Raw genomic sequence first — 18,043 nt, 5'->3', positions numbered from 1 at the left:
TGGGGTAGGGGGAGGGGGGAGGGATAGCATTAGGAGATATACCTAATGTAAATGACGAGTTAACGGGTGCAGCACACCAACATGGCACATGTATACATACGTAACAAACCTGCATGTTGTGCACGTGTACCCTAGAACTTAAAGTATAATAAAAATATATATATATACACATATAAAAGAATAACTCAAAAAAATATTTAGTGGATAGAATTAGCTGACCTATTTAAGATATTAATTACATATTAATATTAACGAATACACAAGTCACACATGTTTGTTTCTTATCTCAAACTCTTCTAGTTGGGACAAAAATGAAGTATTACATTATCGAAAATAAAGGTAACATACTAACCTCTTCCAATACTTTCACAGAGTTAAACTCAACATGTGGGTGTGAATGCTGCAAAGTGTGATGCTGTCTGTATTTTAGATCTGCTCTCAGCTGCTGAATAGGATTTATCACATTTTTAAGATACGTGCACCATTGTTCTGATAGCTCTTGCTCTATGGTGAAACAAAATAGAATCAAAGGAACACATTATTATCTTAAGTGTCTCCAAGAACAGATCATTAGAGTACAGATTTATTTGGGGATTCCTTTAGAAAAAAACTAACAGCAGTTAATATTAAAAGAACATGAAGTGAGTGGCCCATTTTCATTCTTCAAAATAAAACTCCCCTTTAAATACAGGATTAAACAAATCTTACCAAAATTTGTAAGGTCACAAAGACATTCGTTTCCAATGTTCTCTTCATTGAGAAGGGATTTTATTTCAGATTCCATTTTACATCTGAAATAGATGTGATCTCAATAAATGTTACAATCATAAACATACATCTAGGTTTTTTAAAAATAACCAAAGAGATATTTAATCTAATATGGCTTTGTAATCCATTCATTTATTTAAACCATGTACTAAATTCCTAACATGGCTTGAGTCCTTGCTAGACACTGAGATAGATGCATAGGCTCAGACAGAAGAAACAGCGTGAGCAAAGGCCATCCCACAGCAGGTCCTAGCATTGCATGTGGAGAGGGCCCGGGGCATTGGGAAGCACTGAAGGTCGGTAGGCTACCTCACTTCCTCAGATCCATGTTTCAGAAAGATTCCCAAGACAGCAAGATAGAGCAGAAGGAGATGTGAACAATAGAGATGGAATATGAAGAGGAGGGTGTCAGACAAACCTAGACCAACAAGGAGGTAATTTTTAAAGTTCAGAAAGAATGAGACCCTGAATTGCAGAGGTGGAAGTATACTTTATTTTTAATATACTAATAAGAACAACAAATCTTCATGAGCTTATATATGTATACATATATATGTGTACACAAGTATGTACATATATATACATATAAATACTTTTTTTTTTTTTGACCGAGTCTCCCTTGGTCACTCCGGCTGGAGTGCAGTGGCACAATCTCGGTTCACTGCAACCTCTGTCTCCTGAGTTCTAGTGATTCTCATGCCTAAGCCTCCCAAGTAGCTGGGACTACAGGTACGCGCCACCATGCCTGGCTAATTTTTGTATTTTTAGCAGAGACAGGATTTCACCATGTTGGCTAGGCTAGTCTCAAACTCCTGACCTCAGGTGATCCACCTGCCTCGGCCTCCCAAAGTGCTGTGTCATAATTTTCTAAGCCAATTTACATGGGACAAAGATTTGGTTTTTGTTTAAATGTATAAAGGAGGGGTGATATTGTAAATGATACCTCACTGTCTGTTTTTCCAGCAGGTAGTTTCTGCCAGAAATATTTTTAAGATCACATTTGCAACTGTTACATGGAGGATGAGTGCATAATGGTTGAGTCAAACCAGAAGTTATTCCAGAACAGATTTGTTTAACCAAAAACATAGCACTTAAAAACCATCTAGCTCGGCACCCAGAAAGTCATAACAGAGCATATAAACTGCCAAAAAAATGAAGATATGGGTAATTTTTGATGTTCTGAGGAGACTGATTCTCTACCTAGAACTTTGGCACCTTTCCGGAAGGATAAGAACCTGTACCAAGGTAGACACCTGAAGGCTCAAAAATGCCCTTCACCAGGGTGTCTTATTTGCAGGTGGTTGCACTGAGTAGATTATTACGTCATCTGGGCAAACGAGCACACAAAAACTTAAGGGATTCTTTGTGGTACCAGAATGAAACAATGGAGAAAGTACCTCTGGGAAAGTATATCAAAAACCTCAAGGGGTATAGTTTCATTAAGCATAACACAATTTAAATAAAATGGTATAAATGTAAATATTAAACATAATTTTACATTTGAAAATGTTGTCTAGTTTTCTTAGTACAGATTACAAAGAATTAAAGTTTGGCAATTTGTTTTCATTTTGTTTTGTTGTTTTTAGACATGGGGTCTCACAATGTTGCCCAGGCTAGACTGCAGCAGCTGTTCACAGGTGCAAGCATAACGCACTGCAGACTTGAACACCTAGGCTCAAGTGATCCTCCTGCCTCAGCCTCCCAAGTAGCTGGGACTACTGGTATGCACCATCACACCCTGGCAAAACTTCTTTTGTTTTTGCCAGCAAGGCTAGACCAGTTGGATCTCAGCTGACGTAAACAGAACCCCGTAGAAAAAGGAAAAAGCTACTCAACTCCAAGGTCATAGAGCACAGAAGTTAGGGGCAAACGTTCCAATCCCAGCTCCACACAGACTAGGTTATTTATGATCTACAAATACCTTTCATTATCTGAGACACAAGATTCTCATTTGTAAAACTGAGACAGCAATAACTACTACTTTGTAGGGTCATTGTAAATATTAAAGGAGGTAAAACATGTAAAGGACTTAACATATTCAGTTGGTGCAAAAATAATTGTGGCTTTTGCCCAATCTAGTATTACCTGGCACATATTAAATTACCTAACAAACGTTAGGTGTCATTGTAGGCCCTTATCCTCTGCCTGTCTGAGATTCTTAAACGTTGTCTTTTATGGTAAGGCATAGAATCTTACTTATTAAAAGGGGATGTCGATTTCTAAAGGTTGACAAACACTGTTAGGACTTTAACTACTTCTAATTTGTTGGTGGCCCTAAATTCTCCACAAGGTAGTCATTTCTCTAACTTATCTCCTATTGCTGTTAGTTTTCAGTAGCACCGAACACAAATTGAAATTAGCCTGCATTCTAGAATAACACAGAAACTTATCCTGGAATTCTTCATTTTGTCCAATTTTCAGCCCTTAGAAGTTCTGAGACATTAAGGTTATCATTACCTAAGTGTTCCCCACCTCCATTTTCTTTGTGTCATTCCAGGTCAGCCAAAAGAATTATTTTCCATCATGATATACATACATCTCTTCTACCTACCTTAAGAACAACTTAATATACACAGTAAGAAAGATGTGGAATAGCCAAGATTAAAAAAAAAAAAAAGAAAAGTTTACCCAGTGTCTTCCTTGATATTTGAACTGGAATCAGTGAACACCATAATTAAAGCTTCCTAATGGCTTTCCTTTTTGTCATGTTTCAAGTTATGCACATTTTCAAAAAAAAAAATTCCAATGGGCTGAAACATTCTCTCCACAAAAGGTGACTTTTGAGGGATGGGATGGGTCTAATTTCATTGTTTTTATAGTAGATGTATGGTGATGAAGTCCATATAACTCTGTTTTTCTATGTTTTAAGTTACATAATAACGTAAAACCACTTTCAATTATAAGCCTTCTACTTCACAGAGGAGTCACCTGCCAGAATAAGAAACTAATCAACATGAAAAATACCTAAGTCAAAAGTAAAGTTAATGGTATTTAGAAACTTTACTTGGAATAAGACCACAGAAATTACCTCTTTTGATATAAATGTTTTAAAATGCACATTTTAAAAGCACACTTTATAAACATCATCACTAAAAGAAGTATATATGCTATAAATGAAGGAGAAACACATCTGCCTTCTTTTTTTGCCTTGACTTTTGAAAAAAACTAATTTTTCAAAGATTACAATGAAGATCAACTGTAGAAGCAATATTTCATTTTAATTTATCTTTATGTGACTGCTGGAAATAATAACAAAAGTCAAAAAGCAAACTTGAGTAAGTTAGTAATGATGCAGTCACACCCGGAAACCATTTGCAACTTGAACTCCTTGTTCAATACATCCATGTATTAAAAGCATTTACATCTCTCCTATGTATTCTACTATATAAAAATGAATATGATAAGATGTTTGCCTGTGATAGGATCTCTACCACCTTATAGGGAAGAAAAAACATGTAACCAAAACATTATAATCCAATATGCTAAGTATGATACAAGTAAATACAAGTATGAGAGTGGGAGTGTGGAAGTGATTGGCACATACAGAAGATTATCTTCTTTCCGAAAGGAGGCAAAAGCCATATTAATATATTCACTGGATTTCAGATTAAGCTGAGAAAATGAAAGGATTTTAATTTAACTCACATTCAAACTGTAACTTTAAATTTTTTATTGCAATGGTTAATTAACATGGAACATTATAGAACATCTGACGAGATAAGTGCAATTCCTAGTAATTCCTACGTGTTCTTAACTATTTCCTCCAGTTCTTACCTGACTTCATTCAGCCTCTGGTATTCCTGCCACCACACTTGCTTGTGTTGTTTTATTAGTGTTTGTTCTTTGGATATCTTTGAAGTCAACATTGCTTTTCTGATCTAGATTTGGAGGAACAAAAGAGGAGCAACTTCAAAGATTTCAGAATGTGTTTTTCACAAAGAAATGTTTAATCTGAATTTTCTAAGTTAAATAGTCGCTCTTTTTAAATTCTTATTAGTGCATCTTCTAACACAAAATCTACCTAAAATAAGTTTGATTTCTTAAAGCAGGGAGGAGAAAGAAAAATAGTTAGGAATACTGACAACCTTAAGAACTGTTTTTAAAGTACTTATTAAAGGTGAAGTCATTCTATTTTCCATACATGAAACAAATAATACCTTAATTCATATCACCCCAGAAAATTTTTCAAGAGGTCTCATTTCTACCCTTTTGGGTTTATCTTCCCTGAGAGCTATAATAGGCATCTTTATTCACATTTTTGGAGGACAATATTTATTGAATGTATGAGAAGTTAAAAGATGTTGTCAAGATCATAAAGCTCATAAACATCAGAGTAACAAAGAACCTTGATGTTTAGATTGGTTTCTATCTGATCCCTCAGCATAAGATGGGAAAGATTCATTGGATAAGTTTTTAGGAGGCCTGGCTTCAACATATACTAGAAATATGACCTTGAACACACAATTTTAATCTTTCAACTCTATGTACATCTTTGTAAACAAAATTTTTTAATTTAAGCAAATATTTATTTGATGATACTTAAAGAAATATGAAAAATCATGTAGCATTGAAATCTAAATCTTCAACTGAACTTAATTTTTCCTCAATTTTATGACTTTTTAAAAATGTAGCACATAATGAATGCTTTTGGGTTTCAGCTGAAAGGTTGTATCAGCCCTGGATCTATTTGCCTTAGATCCATTTATGGCTGTTTGCCTGATCTGCTCCATCTCACAGAGCAGCCTGTGTTTCTCAGGCAGCCCTATCAGTTGGCTTCAGCCAAAGAAGACCCTGGCATGGGAGACTGAAGGCAGGGAAGAAAGGAGAAGCCAAAGCATTACATCATCTTGCCTTCTCTACTCTCACAGGGTCTCCAGGAGCATTTGCTCATATCCATTGCCCCAACTTTTCTCTGAACAGTTCCGCTACGTTCCAACTATCTCTGGGTAACCTCACCCTAGGAATGTGGCATGGCCTTGCTTCTTCTGTATGCCCCTCTGACCTACGGATGGCAGTGACTTCCTGTTCTTGTCAACTTCTGTATTGCCTCCCAGTCCTCTGCCTTCTCAAGCTATCACCTGCATAACCATCTTCCTACATTAAAAATCCCTCTACTCCGAATCCTCAAGCGATGTCTGTTCCCTGGTTAGACTCTAACTTATACTCATGTGTACTCCAAACTCAAGTATTCCATATTAACAATTTTAAACTACAAAATTGTAAATCAGAAACTTGATGAAATACACATATTTCATAATTTCTCTGCTGTTAAAGCACTTAGTACCCTACAAGCTTTAAAAGATCAATACTGGAGATGTAAAGACTTCAGAAGACAAGTTCTAAAAAGGAATTTTTATAATGCATGCTATTTCCAGCCGTCATTCACTGATTGCTTTAACCTTGAGTTTATCTTTCTGCTGTTCTGGTTACTGATTCAAAATTAGGGATATAAGAAAACAACCCAAAGATTACTTTTAAAAACTACAAAGTCAAAGTCAAATATTTTCCTAAGAAGGTCTTAAGAGTGTTACAATTATAAAAATTAGGAGGGAAGTACATTTTTAAAAGCACAGGACACTGCAGAAAAACATTCAGCAGTCTCTATTTTACCTACCAAAAAATACAAGTACACAGTATTTCTAAAATCTGACATTTTAATGTTCGCTTTAAGAATGCTTAAAACTCATTCTAGCCATTTACCATACACAGGATCTAAAGTTTGTTGCAACAGATACAATTAATTTTAAAATCTAATTGGCATATTTGGTACACATAGTACAAAAAAATTAAAATACATTGGTGAAAGATGGGGACACATTTTCATAGTTTGTAAAAAAAATCAATGCTCTCGCCTTTGGGCGCAGGGAAAGTCCAATTACATAGACAATAAAAGTCAAAATAAAGCTAATATTTTTCACTAGACAATTCCAATATTTTGCACAACACACTGATTTTTTTTATAAATTCACTCATTGATTCCACTTCTATCCTCGGGCCAAAAATGAAAAAATAAAATAAAATAAAGTCTTAAAAAGAGCAAAAAGATTTAAAGTTCTATCTTTACCAACAGAGAGATGTCTAGGTGATTCCAATTCATTTTACTGGGCAATATGCCATATAAAGTCAATACTTAGGGTGGATGATAATTTGTGCAGAATGCTGACGATTCAAAAATACTCTGGAAAAATGACAAAACAATGAATTCACAAAAGACTCAGAAACCAGGGGTTTCCTGTATATGACTTATTGTGATGGTCCAAGATAATAAAACCTAAATAGGCATCTTGAAATATTACAAAAGTCCTTTGAATCAGAAGATCCATCTTTTGAGACAGATGTCAATAACTAGTAGACAACTGGTTACATGTATGTGTATGTTTGTCAAATGTCACTGGGATGTACGTTTGAGATATATACATTTTACTACATGTGAGTTATAACTCAATAAAGAACTGTTAACACAAATAAAAAGAAAAAAACAACTACAGTAAGATGCAATTTCTCATTTATCGGATTGGCAAAAACTCAGCTGTTTAACAAAACACTCTGTGAAACTAAAGAAAGCATGTTCCCTCTAATATTGCTAGTGGGAATACAAAGTGATACAACCCCCACAGAAGGGAATTTGGAGATGTATCACAAGATTTCACATGGATTTATCCGGTGACCTAGCAGCTTCATTTATAGAAATTCATCTGAAAACTATATTGGTGAAAGTATAAAAGATATATGCACAAACCTATTCACTGCAGTACCATTTGTAATAGAAAAAGATTAGAGCACAAAACTTCCATCAATAAGTGTTCTTGCCAAAATTAATTGAACTTGAATCTGATCAAGTCCCTAAATATAACTATCAATTTACTGGAAACACAAGAAACAGAAATACATGTTGAATGGCACCACCAGGATGTAATCTGCCTAATTCAGACTATAAGACAAACAATACAATTTCTTCAAAAAATAAATTACAAAATACAAGAGGATAGAGGAGCAAATCTAAAAAAAAAGTTATAATGTACAGATCATATCTAGAAGCTGATTTAAATAAACTTTAAGACAAAATTTTTGAGATAATCAGGAAAATTTAACACTACATATTTGAAATTATTAAGACAATAACATTTTTAGACATGGTAATAGTATTACAGGCTTTTTAAAAATCTTTATTATTTCAGCAATACATGTTGAAATATTTATGAGTGAAATATTATGATGTCTGTGATTTGCTTCAAAACAATCTGGCACGGGGGTGGTTTGTGGGTAGGAGTATAGAGGAAACAATGGTCAAAAGTTGATCATTGTTGAAGCTGAATGATGTGACATGGAGATTCACTATACCATTCAATCCACTTGTTCATATGTTTATAATTTTCTATAACATTTTTTAAAAGAATTAATGAAGCCTTGAGCTGTACAAGAAGTATCTAAGCAAAGAAATTCAAATTTAAAAATAATTGTAAAGATCTTTTTAACAGTTAATACACTGGGAATGAACAGTTACACACAATGTACCAAAATTGGTCTCAGTTTTTAGCCCAACTCCATTATTTGTTTTCAGGTTCAATCTCAGCCTTTGAAAGACTAGATCACTGACTGTCCACTTCAGTCTTATATGGTTGACATCCAAGAAATTGTGCATGATCAATGACACAGTGATTATATAGATGACCATCACATCTAGCTTGTTAATAATATCAGTAGTATAAATCAGACAGGTAACTATGCATTCTAGATGTAACTTGAAGCAATAATCTCTTTTTGTGCTTTAAATGTTAATATTTTATCATTTTATTTAAATATGTTTATATTTAATATTGCCAGAGAAAAGTGCTGTAATAATTAACAATGATTATTAAAACTGTAAATTACATGTCTAAAAAAAGAGTGCACTTAAATGGTAAAATAAACAGGGAAGTAGGCCAATAACTAATACAAATATTAAGAGAGAATGTGTTAGCTATGAAACATTAAGAATAATAATATGTTCTTTTTGAGCCTACATATTTTTAATTCAAGTAATATATGAAAGAATAACAGAGATACTATTATAATCATAATTCTAGTTAGTGTGGATTGTTTTTTATCTTAGCATTCAGGACATTAAAAAAAACTTTGAGTTGTATTTAATTTCCATTTATTTAATTCCACTTAAGCCATGAGTCTTTTAAGAAAAAGTCCTATTTGGCAATTGTTCACAACTTACAAGAATAAATTAAAAGCAAAATGTCAACTTGCCACCTTTAAATTAAATTAGAAGGGAAGACTCCAAAAAATAATGTACAACAATATTCCCAATGCATTTTCCTTAATCCAGATATAATAAAAAATGAAAACTGCATGAAGAAAAAAAAGCAAGTGTTAGAAAATGATGAAGTACCTAGGACACATTTTGTTCTCACTAACTGAAATTCAAAACAACAGACATTCCAAAATGCTTTAAAAGGACAATTCCTTATCATCATGAATCTACGGAGACTGAAAACGGAAGCAAAAGCTTGTCAAAATGATTGCTACAGACTGTGAACCGTTTTCATTAGTTAAAGACAAGGGATTTTTTTTGAGATTTGCCAAGCTATGAATCCCAGGTACACAGTTATTTCTAGAAAAGCTTCTTCCTGAATTACATTCCGCTATGAACAAAAAGGTTACTGATCTTATTTAAAATGCCAGTGGAAAGTGAGCATCTGTTTAACCGCACAAATATGTAAATACAGTGACCAGAGTGGCAATCTAGCAGCTGACAGTGCTGAGAAATTATTGTTCCTGCACTTGATACCAAACTATAAAGACCACAATAATAATTAAAAATCTGAAATATATTGATTCTTTCATAATGAGTCTATCACCAAAGAGAAATTCACTTTGACAAAATACTGATTTTAACACTCAACCATTCTACATTCAGTCAAAATATCTTTTTTGGTACATCTCGAATGGATGGATGGATGGATAGTATTAGAAATATAAGTGTGTATATATACATACATGAATATTTATCTATTCCAATACTGACAAGGGTGTAGAGAATACATTTGTTTGGTATCTTCATTAAAACAATACCTTGGGAAAGAAATTTGGTAACAAGTCTCAAAAACACTAAAAAACACTCACATTTTTGATCCAGATGTCCCAATCATGGGAATTTTTCCTATGAGAGTAGAGGATTCTAAAACATGAAAAGTCTCTATGCTTGAAGTAGCATAATTTCTATTATCACAAAATTGGGTACATCTCAAATATCTAAAAATTGGGGTGGGATAATGCATGCATCATTTTCTCTTCGGAGTACTTGTCACTCCTGTTTTTACCTAGTTAATTCTTTTGTATTATATTTTTAATTGACATATTGTAATTGTGCATATTTATGGGCACAATTTGATGTTTTGATACATATATATGTTATATAAAAATATACGTTAAATCAGGGTATTTAGCACGGCCATCGTCACATGCATTTATCATTTTTTTGTGGGGAGTATATTCAACAGCCTCTCTTCTGTTTTGTAATATACAATACCTTACTGTTATTCATTCTCACCCTACTGTGCAATAGAACACCAGAACTGATTCTTCCTATCTCATTGTAACTTTGTACTTTATTGGCCTTGAGATCCCAATTCCAATATCCCTTCCTCAGAAAAGCCTTCCCTAACCACTCAGTAAAGATCAAATCCTATTATACACCAGACAGCATGGTTTTTATTGCAGTTAATACTTTGGATAATTTTACTTCCAGGCTTATTTGATGAACACTGACTCCTCTCCCTCCTCCAGCAAACAGTAAATTTCATAAAGGCAAGGGCTGTATTTTGCTTACCATTGTATCTTCAAGGCAAATAGTAGACACATAATAAATATGTACTGGCTTGAACAATTAAATATTTAAAAGATTATGTGACAGACTGTTAGGGAGAAAAGTGTACATGATTTCATGTCTATGCTTATCATGGGAAAAATAAAATGAGTAATATGTTTATGTTTATATATACATGTACAATAAACAGAAGTCAGGAATATGAAAAGTTTTGTTAGGATAATAGTAATATAAGTGACTTTACCACAAAATTTCTTTGAATGTTCCCATAACATTAACTTATTTTAAAGTTATATAAACCATAAATAATGCCCTGGCTTTTAAGTGGTTGCCTTAGTTTGAGGAGATATAGCCCATGAATATATAGTAATCTCTCCAGAATAGAGTATCAAATGTGCTTTGAAATCATAACAATTGCCTTCTATAAAAAAAGATATTAACAATAAAAGGCAAAATGAACAAACCATGAAAATTATGAATACAAACAACATGCAAATTATGTAACAAGTTGCTTCACCTAACCTGTTTTTACTGCAGCCAAGTAATGAAAATACTGTTTTCAATGAACTCTATTATTTCCACAAGAAAGAATCATACTGTGTGAATAATCCTAAACTATACATGGTCCTAAAATATTGTGCAAAATCACTTGCACATAATCTCGTTTCAAATCTAGCCTAGGTTCACCCTGGCTTGGAACATATCTTTAAGCCAAAAACGGAATTCTAGAAAAGAGAGCACCTGAGGATATATTTGTATAGTGTTGGAGAAGGAGCCTTAATCAGATAATAGTCAGCAGCTGGTAATTACTAACAATTTTTATTCTTCAGATTAAGTTGGAAGTTGTTGAAAGCTAATAAAATAACTGTCTTTCAAAAAATAAAGTGGAATTCAGACCTCAAAGAGTTGTTCTAAACATTAAATGGGTAATGAATGCATGTAAACTATATAATGGTGTCTGAGAGCATTCGATAAATGTTAGCTGCTATTCACTATTATTACTATTTGGGAGTTTCTAACAACTATTTGGAATGTCATTTATTTTCACATTTACATTGTAAATACTTTCTAGCAATTCAATTTTCTAAAACTAGAAAAACACATACACACATAACTTCTAACCTTTAGCTCTGCAGAGGCAGAAGCTAATTTCTTTGCTTCAGTTAATACATGCAATTGTTGATAGTCTACTGGTTTGTACTTGGTGTTTCTCATCTCATTTTTCATATGCAATACCAGATGATCTATTAGGTATAAAAATAGAAAAATGACAAAGAAAGAATATCATGTTATTGGAAGTCAAAATATAATTAGGGCAACATGTCGACTTCAGATCTTATTTTTAAATATTTTTAAGTAAACACAAGAAATAATATATTACAATATTGATAATATATTTGAGGCCTCTATTTCTAGAAATTATTATAATATAGCCCCTTTATTTCTTGCACAACATTACTTCTGAAAGGGTACAGAGGGAATGCTTTCAGCTAAATTAGTACTGTATATTGAAGATTTTAGAAAATTATAATGCCAAGCTACAACATATGATGACTGTTAACCCATTCTTTTTATTTAAAATGTGATAGACATCAACTGTGAATATTAAGTATCACATCATTATAAATCAAATTATATAAATAGATTTTTCAATCATAGATGCATTTTTAACTTAGAAAAATCAAAATAATTTTAATTAAATTTGAAAAAAGGTTGAAACTGAAAGCTAAAAGTTTAATACATTGAAAAATATTAAAACCATGTAAGATGTTTGAGTAATCTACATCCAAATACATACAATGTCCTAGTCCGGTATGATATGAGCCAGTTGGATAAAGCAAAACACAAGCAAGGGTTACTCTAAGTTCAAGTAGCATAAAATATACAATAACTTGAGTAACTCAAACAAAACATGTACTTCCACCTCAATTATATGAATAATTCATCTGTGTCATATAAAGTAATTAGGATTTATTAAGTAAATCATGGATCACATGACTATAGAAAGCTCTCAAATGATTTCAGGCCAATCACAGTGAAAGAAAGCAAGGGTAGGGAGACCTGGCAAGATGGCCGAATAGGAACAGCTCTAGTCTGCAGTGCCCAGCTAGATCGATGCAGAAGGTGGGTGATTTCTGCATTTCCAACTGAGGTACCTGGCTCATCTCACTGGGACTGGTTAGACAGTGGGTGCAGCCCATGGACAGCAAGCCGAAGCACAGTGGGGTGTCACCTCACCCAGGAAGCACAAGGAGTTGGGGAACTCCCTCCCCTAGCCAAGGGAAATCATGAGGGACTGTGACATGAGGAATGGTGCACCCCAGCCCAAATACTATGCTTTTCCCATGGTCTTTGCAACCCACAGACCAGGAGATTCCCTTGAATGCCTATGCCACCAGGGCCCTGGGTTTCAAGCACAAAACTGGGCAGCCATTTCAGCAGACACCGAGCTAGCTGCAGGAGTTTTTTCATACCCTAGTGGTGCCTGGAATGCCAGTGAGACAGAACCGTTCACTCCCCTGGAAAGGGGGCTGAAGCCAGGGAGCCAAGTGGTCTAGCTCTGTGGATCCCACCCACATGGAGCCCAGCAAGCTGAGAACCACTGGCTTGAAATTCCCGCTGCCAGCATAGCAGTCTGAAGTTGACCAGGAATGATTGAGCTTGGTGGGGGTAGGGGTGTCTACCATTACTGAGGCTTGAGTAGGTGATTTCCCTCTCACAGTGTAAACAAAGCCACAGGGAAGTTCCAACTGGGCAGAGCCCTCTGCAGCTCAGCAAAGCTGCTGTAGACAGACTACCTCTCTAGATTCCTCCTCTCTGGGCAGGGCATCTCTGAAAAATAGGCAGCAGCCTCAGTCAGGGGCTTATAGATAAAACTCCCATCACCCTGAGACAGAGCACCTGGAGGAAGGGGCGGGCGACTGTGAGTGCAGCTTCACCAAACTTAGACTTCCCTGCCTGTCAGCTCCTTGCAGCGGATCTCCAAGCACAGTGTTCGAGCTCTGCTAGGGGTCAGACTGCCTCCTCAACTGGGTCCCTGACCCCCATGTCTTCTGACTGGGACACACCTCCCAGAAGGGGCAGACAGACACCTCATACAGGAGAGCTCCAGCTGGCATCTGGCAGGTGCCCCTCTGGGACAAAGCTTCCAGAGGAAGGAACAGGCAGCAACTTTTGCTGTTCTGCAGCCTCCACTGGTGATACCCAGGTAAACAGGGTGTGGAGTGGACCTCCAGCAAACTCCAGCAGACCTGCAGCAGAGGGGTCTGACTGTTAGAAGGAAAACTAATGAACAGAAAGGAATAGCATCAACATCAACAAAAAAGAAACCCCAGCCAAAGGTCACCAACATCAAAGACCAAAAATAGATAAATCCACAAAGGTGGGGAGAAGCCAGTGCCAAAAGGCTGAAAATTCCAAAAACCAGAATGCCTCTTCCCCTCCAAAGGATCACAACACCTCACCAGCAAGGGAACAAAACTGGATGGAAAACGAATTTGACGAATTGACAGAAGTAGGTTTCAGAAGATGGGTAATAACAAACTCCCCCAAGCTAAAGGAGCATGTTGTAACCTCATTCAATGAAGCTAAGAACCTTGAAAAAAATTAGTCAAACTGCTAACTAGAATAACCAGTTTAGAGAAGAACATAAATGATCTGATGGAGCCGAAAAACACAGCACAAGAACTTCATGAAGCATACACAAGTATCAATAGCTAAATGGATCAAGCAGAAAGAAGGATATCAGAGGTTGAATATCAACTTAATGAAATAAAATATGAAGATAAGATTAGAGAAAAGAGAATGAAAAGGAACAAACAAAGCCACCAAGAAATATGGGACTATGTGAAAAGACCAAACCTATGTTTGATTGGTGTACCTGAAAGTGACAGGGAGAATGGAACCAAGTTGGAAAACACTCTTCAGGATGTTATCCAGGAGAACTTCCCCAACCAAGTAAGACAGGCCAACATTCAAATTCAGGAAATACAGACAACAACACAAAGATACTCCTCCAGAAGAGCAACCCAAGACACATAATCATCAGATTCACCAAGGTTGAAATGAAGGAAAAAATGTTAAGGGCAGACAGACAGAAAGGTTCGGTTACCCACAAAGGGAAGCCCATCAGACTAACAGTGGATCTCTCTGCAGAAACCCTACAAGCCAGAAGAGAGTGGGGGCCAATATTCAACATTCTTAAAGAAAAGATTTTCAACCCAGAATTTCATATCCGGCCAAACTAAGCTTCATAAATGAAGGAGAAATAAAATCCTTTACAGACGAGCAAATGCTGAGAGATTTTGTCACCACCAGGACTACCTTACAAGAGCTCCTGAAGGAAGCACTAAATACAGAAAGGAACAACTGGTACCAGCCACTGCAAAAACATATCAAATTGTAAAGACCATAGGCACTATGAAGAAACTGCATCAACTAACAGACAAAATAACCAGTTAGCATCATGATGACAGGATCAAATTCACACATAACAATACTAACCTTAAATGTAAATGGGCTAAATGCCCCCAATTAAAAACACAGACTGACAAACTGAATAAAGAGTCAAGACCCAACAGTGTGCTCTATTCAGGAGATCCATCTCATATGCAAAGATACACACAGGCTCAAAATAAACGGATGGAGGAATATTTACCAAGCAAATGGAAAGCAAAAGAAAAAAAAAAAGCAGGGGTTGCAATCCTAGTCTCTGACATAACAGATTTTAAACCAACAAAGATCAAAAGAGACAAAGAAGGGCATTACATAATGCTAAAGAGACCAAAGCAACAAGAAGAGCTAACTATCCTACATATATATGCACCCAATACAGATTCATAAAGCAAGTTCTTAGAGACCTACAAAGAGACAGACTCCCACGCAATAATAATGGGAGACTTTAACACCCCACAGTCAATATTAGACAGATCAACAAGACAGAAAATTAAGGATATTCAGGACTTGAACTCAGCTCTGGACCAAGCAGACCTAACAGACAGCTACGGAACTCTCCACCCCAAATCAACAGAATATACATTCTTCTCAGCACCACATCGCACTTACTTTAAAATTGACCACAGAGTTGGAAGTAAAACACTCCTCAGCAAATGCAAAAGAATGGATATCATAACAGTCTCTTAGATCACAGTGCAATCAAATTAGAACTCAGGATTAAGATACTCACTCAAAACTACACAACTACATGGAAACTGAACAACCTGCTCCTGAATGACTACTGGGTAAGTAACAAAATTAAGGCAGAAATAAATAAGTTCTTTGAAACCAATGAGAACAAAGACACAATGTACCAGAATCTCTGGGACACATTTAAAGCAGTGTTTAGAGGGAAATTTATCTCACTAAATGCCCACAAGAGAAAGCATGGAGAAGATCTAAAATTGACACCCTAATATCACAATTAAAAGAACTAGAGAAGCAAGAGCAAACACATTCAAAAGCTAGCAGAAGACAAGAAATAACTAAGATCAGAGCAGAAATGAAGGAGCTAGAGACAAGAAAAACCCTTCAAAAAAATCCAAGAATGCAGGAGCTGGTTTTTTGAAAAAACTAACAAAATAGACCGCTAGCCAGACTAATAAAGAAGAAAAAAGAGGAGAATCAAATAGACACAATAAAAATTGATAAAGGGTATATCACCAATGATCCCACAGAAATACAAACTACCATCAGAGAATACTATAAATACCTCTATGCAAATGAACTAGAAAATCTAGAAGAAATGTATAAATTCCTGGACACATACACCTTCCCAAGTCGAAACCAGGAAGAAGTTGAAAAGTTCTGAAATTGAGGCAGTAATTAATAGCTTGCCAACCAAAAAAAGTCCAAGACCAGGTGGATTCACGGCTGAATTCTACAAAGGTACAAAGAGGAACTGGTACCATTCCTTCTGAAACTATTCCAAACGATAAAAAAAGAGGGAATCCTCCCTAACTCATTTTATAAGGCCATCATCATCCTGATAGCGAAACCTGGCAGAGACTCAACAAAAAAATAAAATTTCAGGCCAATATCCCTGATGAAAATCAATGCAAAAATCCTCAATAAAATACTGGCAACCGAATCCAGCAGCACGTCAAAAAGCTTATCCACCACGATCAAGTTGGCTTCATTCCAGGGATGCAAGGCTGGTTCAACAAAATGCAAATCAATAAACGTAATTCATCACATAAACAGAACCAATGACAAAAACCACGTGATTATCTCAATAGATGCAGAAAAGGCTTTTGATAAAATTCAACAGCCCTTCATGCTAAAGCTCTCCATAAACTAGGTATTGCTGGAACAGATCTCAAAATAATTAGAGCTATTTATGATAAACCCACAACCAATATCATACTGAATGGGCAAAAACTGGAAGCATTCCCTTTTAAAGCCGGCACAAGACAAGGATGTCCTCTCTCACCACTCCACTTCAACATAGTATTGGAAGTTCTGGCCAGGGCAGTCAGGCAAGAGAAAGAAATAAAGGGTATTCAAATAGGAAGAGAGGAAGTTAAATTGTCTCTGTTTGCAGATGACATGATTGTATATTTAGAAAACACCATCATCTCAGTCCAAAATCTCCTTAAGCTGATAAGCAACTTCAGCAAAGTCTCAGGATACAAAATCAATGTGCAAAAGTCACAGGCATTCCTATACACCAATAATAGAGCACAAAATCATGAGTGAACTCCCATTCACAATTGCTACAAAGAGAGTAAAACACCTAGGAATACAACTTACAAGTGATGTGAAGGGCCTCTTCACAGAGAACTACAAACCACTACTCAAGGAAATAAGAGAGGACACAAACAAATGGAAAAATAGTCCATGCTCATGGATAGGAAGAATAAATATTGTGAAAATGGCCATACTGCCCAAAGTAATTCATAGATTTAATGTTATCCCTATCAAGTTACCATTTACTTTCTTCACAGAATCAGAAAAAAATACTTTAAACTATTATGGAACCAAAAAAGAGCCCGCATAGCCAAGACAATGCTGGGCAAGAACAACAAAGCTGCAGGCATCATGCTACCTGACTTCAAACTATACTACAAGGCTACAGTAACCAAAACAGCATGGGATTGGTACCAAAAAAGATATGTAGACCAACAGAACAGACCAGAGGCCTCAGAAATAAAGTCACACATCTAAAGCCATCTGATCTTTGAAAAACCTGAAAAAACAAGCAAATGGGGAAAGGATTCCCTATTTAATAAATAGTGTTGGGAAAATTGGCTAGCCATATGCAGAAAACTGAAACTGGATCTCTTCCTTACACTTTATACAAAAATTAACTCAAGATGGATTAAAGACTTAAATGTAATACCTAAAACCATAACAATCCTAGAAGAAAACCTAGGCAATACCATTCAGGACATAGGCATGGGCAAAGACTTCATGACTACAACACCAAAAGCAATGGCAACAAAAGCCAAAATTGACAAATGG

The 18,043-nt window shown here is 35.6% G+C and overlaps 1 protein-coding gene across 3 annotated transcripts in view; it reads right to left on the bottom strand.

Annotated features, from left to right (window-relative positions):
- The window catches only part of CCDC148 (coiled-coil domain containing 148), a 328,544-nt gene that overhangs the window by 213,887 nt on the left and 96,614 nt on the right, over positions 1-18,043 (bottom strand). For 2 of the 3 annotated variants that reach the window (XM_011991765.1, XM_011991756.1), the window contains 4 exons: positions 11,708-11,829; positions 4,543-4,646; positions 709-791; positions 353-504 (listed from right to left, as the gene is read on the bottom strand). In XM_011991765.1, the coding sequence (XP_011847155.1) occupies positions 353-504; positions 709-791; positions 4,543-4,646; positions 11,708-11,829 (461 nt within the window). The remainder of the gene's footprint in view (positions 1-352; positions 505-708; positions 792-4,542; positions 4,647-11,707; positions 11,830-18,043) is intronic. The other variant, XM_011991774.1, reaches the window with a different exon arrangement.

Source organism: Mandrillus leucophaeus, unplaced genomic scaffold (genome assembly GCF_000951045.1).
Source record: "Mandrillus leucophaeus isolate KB7577 unplaced genomic scaffold, Mleu.le_1.0 Scaffold110, whole genome shotgun sequence".
NCBI lineage: Eukaryota > Metazoa > Chordata > Mammalia > Primates > Cercopithecidae > Mandrillus > Mandrillus leucophaeus.
Note: the sequence above shows the minus strand (reverse complement) of the source record. Positions and strands in the feature narration are given on the sequence as shown.